The following is a 3,778-nucleotide window of genomic DNA, read 5'->3' as shown; positions in this document are numbered from 1 at the left end:
TGTTCTGGAACAGTGTTGTAAATACAACTTAACCACTGATTTCTAGTCGTGTCCTCTTTTGGAAGGCCAAACAAAGTAGTTTCGCTTTCACAACGAAACACAGCGCCTTCACGACATGGCGGCAGCGGCAACAACAATACTACAGCGAGAATAAAAGTTACACCTTTAGACTTTAGTCTTTGCAACTTTACAGATCTTCTTTATGCACCAAGAGCTTGTAACACTCCAAAGAGAAAGGAAAAATTGAAATCGCATCATATGACCCCTTTAAAAACATTGGGTCCCGTGTAGGAGTGTGCCATATACCGTCCACGATAATACATTTTTTTATAAATTTTTACATGATAAAAAAAAGTGTCATATCGCGATATCAATGATATAGCGACGCGATGACGTATGGCGGATATACGTTCCCTAGCGCGCACAACAACACCACCACAAACCCAATAGGTGTGTTCAGCTTGAAGCAGCGCTGCGCAGACTGATTGGTGTATGACATCAAAGTATCGAGAGAGCGGCTCTAGAGCATATTCGAGCGCACACTCTTACCTTCAAAAATAGGCGAGGCGCATATCTTTAGCGAAGCGGCGCGGAGAGCCGCTTCTGGGACCCTTCTGAAACGTGCCGCGGCTCCGCTAATGTAAACACAAGCATTGACTAGAGTGGCCGCGTCGGAGCCGTAACGCGCCGCAGACGGGTGCAGTATAAATAAAGGGTAAGTCACTCTCGCAGTATTTTGACATCATACACCGATCGGTCTGCTTCAAGTCGAGCACACAGCTGCTGCTGCCACCTTATGACAATAGATTCACACTTCAAATTAGGTAGTCTGTCATCGATGACAGTAGCTCATTGGAAAAGGATGGAAAATGAATAAATGCTGCTGCCTGCCTGCCAGCTGCAATCACCAATAAAACGTTGTTCCATGTTTTTTTTTTCTGTATCGTCATAAATCTCGTTATCGCAAATATTCTTGAAATATCGTGATATAATTTTGAGGCTATATTGCCCACCCCTAGTCCCGTGACTGATTAATATGGACAGCTGTATTGTTCAAATATTCTCTTTGTGTTTCTTACTTTTCCTTCTAGGATAACTCATTAGTTTTCTCGTGTGTCAAGTAAAACTTTGAATCATAGCTGTCTTTGAATCATATCTCTGTCTTGATTTCAGACTAGTTGTTACTGCTGACTATTATAAATGATCTCATTCCTGTGAGCAGGGTGACTGTGATCTGAAGGCTGGAATGGCCTCAGTGTTGTGTGCTGTTTCATCATGCGTCTGGAATGCTTTTGCATGGGCTTCAATGAGGAGGAGACTTACAAATCTATCTCTAATGTAAACAAATCACTGCTCAAAAAGCAGGTCGTTTTTAAATGGGTTAAAAGAGAAAAGTGGGAGAAAGAAGAGAATTTGCCAGCTAGCAAAACTCATAATAGGCCTTTTCTGTTTGGGCTCGCAAAAACTATCTTCGGAACCCTACGGGTGACGTCACGGACACTACGTCCATGTTTTTATACAGTCTATGGTCTAAAGCTGCTGTAATGGTTCTGCTGCCACTTTTTAGCACGTCGCATTCTTGGGTGAGAAACTTTCACGTAGAGAGTTTTTTTTATTTTTTAAATCCGTTCTGTGTTCAGTTAGCCGTGGTGATATGACTCCTTTAGTCCTAAGGGAGGGGTGGCTCTTTTACAAAGTACTGCTGGGAAACAACCTTTCTCACATGCACATTCACACTCTGCTGTAACACACAGACAGTTATGACGTTTATAAGTTGTGTATGCTCAAAAAATATTTGAAACGTCATGCTTACTCACAGGTTGAACCAAGAGTCAAGCTGTTCAACTAACTGCCCTTGAGCAAAGCGCTGTACATGTACACTTGGTTTACTGTAAATGTAGACATTAAATATTACATCATTCCCATACCCTGTCAGCTTTGCTGATTACCATATGGTCAGTTGCTATCTTGTATGCAGTACAATGCCTTATAAAGAAATACAAATATTATTATTATATACTTTTTCATTATTTTTGAGTGTTATGGTATTAATTTGCATTATTTTATGATAGAATGACCAAGACCTAATCCAAGTAGGCATGAAATCCTCTAATTGCCTGTCTACATGTTCTGAACTCTGATTGTTGAATGGTTTAGTCTGATTGAGGAGGTGTGGCTTCCCCAGCCGAGAAATTACCCAAGAATTTGGTTAGTCAAACCCTGGGACCATTGATTCACAGCTCAGTAAACATAACTGCTAATCTGTCTTTTGTGGTTCACATTAAATGAAACCTCAGCATGACCTCATACTTTCTCCATTCAGCCAGAATGAAAGGAAGAGCCAGAGGGTTGTTGGTTAAATCATTTTCCATTCAAAAGTTTATTTCTGTTCCATAACCCTTGTTGATTGGCAGTTATTTTTATATTTAATTTATATGAGTAAGTTAGAGTGGGCAAACTGTGTGTGTAATCTGTTTCTAAGGAGTGAGGATGAAAGCAATTTGGTATTGAGCGCTCCTATAAAACATCAGGCCTGTAAAGAAAGGGATCTAGGGTATTTAATTGTTTACAAGTTTAAAAGATGTTTGATTTATGATTTCTGTGGAATTATATTTGCTAATGTAATGACTAGTGAATGGATATTTGTGGTTTATGTATTTCCAGTAAATTCTCAGATTAAAATGTGTGTGGTTGCATATTTGATAGTCCTTCCGGGTTTATACATTTTTTCAGGGTGAAACATCAGAGAATAAAAGTAAAAAGGGGCAAACGATAAAAAGTTTTACCCCAAACTTTTCTTGTAAGATTTATGGGAGGGAGCTCAAAGCGAGTGCCTGCATTAGATAGAGGTAGGAGGTGTTAAACAGAGATTGACACAAATGATGTGTTGTCTAAGGGCATGGGATCATGGCTATGGGGAAGGGGCTGGCAGTCTTATGTCACTTCTGATAACAGACAGGCCCAGACACTTGCAGGTGTTACATAAAAAGACAGCGCACGCACTCGCGTCACTGTTAAAGAACGCAGACTGAGTGAAGACAGTACACCGACACAAAGCAGATGAAGCACAATGAAGGCATGATCCACCACGCCTGGGCTCGGCAGAGAGCAATCTGCATCCACGCAACGCACAGGAGTATCCCAGAAAGAGTGTTTCTGGACCACTGTCAGGGCACTGAGGATTACCTTTTGGGATGTCCATTGTGGACTTTTGGAGTGAAATCGCGAGGCATTATGGTGGTTTTCTGATGTGCACTGGGCATTGGTGTGTTTCAGGTGGCAGGAGACTATAAATACCACCCCGAATGCTTCGTGTGTTTAAGCTGCAGAGTGGTGATTGAGGATCAGGATACCTATGCCTTAGTGGAACGAACCAAACTCTACTGGTGAGCACACATTTCACTTCCAAACTGTACATGTATTTATTGTAGACTGTACTGGTGCGGAAACTTTACACGCATTAGCTCCAAACTGTAGTGATGATTCCTCTTTTGACTTTACATATCTTAGCTAGGGTGACCAGGGGCCCGTTCTTCGTACGTCGCTTATTACATCCGAGATGAAATGTCACATCCAAGATGATATTATCGCGCTAATCAGGATCTGGCTAATTCGGTTCTTCGAACGCATCTGTTGTTGATGATTAGTATGGCTGGATTGAGTTATCTGAGATAATTGTGCCTTCATGGGTAAGTTTAAAAGGGGCTATGTATCGATACTCGAAACCACGATCAGCAATGCAGACATTGGCTGGCGGCAAGACAGCAACATAATGACA

At 41.4% G+C, this 3,778-nt stretch overlaps 1 protein-coding gene across 2 annotated transcripts in view; it reads left to right on the top strand.

The window, feature by feature from the left end:
* LOC107743341 (LIM domain kinase 2-like) overlaps nucleotides 1–3,778 on the top strand; it is a 29,906-nt gene that overhangs the window by 10,846 nt on the left and 15,282 nt on the right. For both annotated transcript variants that reach the window (XM_016556514.1, XM_016556513.1), the window contains exon 4: nucleotides 3,277–3,386. In XM_016556514.1, coding sequence (XP_016412000.1) covers nucleotides 3,277–3,386 — 110 coding nt within the window. The remainder of the gene's footprint in view (nucleotides 1–3,276; nucleotides 3,387–3,778) is intronic.

The sequence above is a fragment of the Sinocyclocheilus rhinocerous genome, unplaced genomic scaffold (genome assembly GCF_001515625.1).
Source record: "Sinocyclocheilus rhinocerous isolate Xijiao unplaced genomic scaffold, SAMN03320098_v1.1 scaffold2844, whole genome shotgun sequence".
Classification (NCBI taxonomy): Eukaryota; Metazoa; Chordata; class Actinopteri; order Cypriniformes; family Cyprinidae; genus Sinocyclocheilus; species Sinocyclocheilus rhinocerous.
This window is presented reverse-complemented; position numbering and strand designations above follow the sequence as displayed.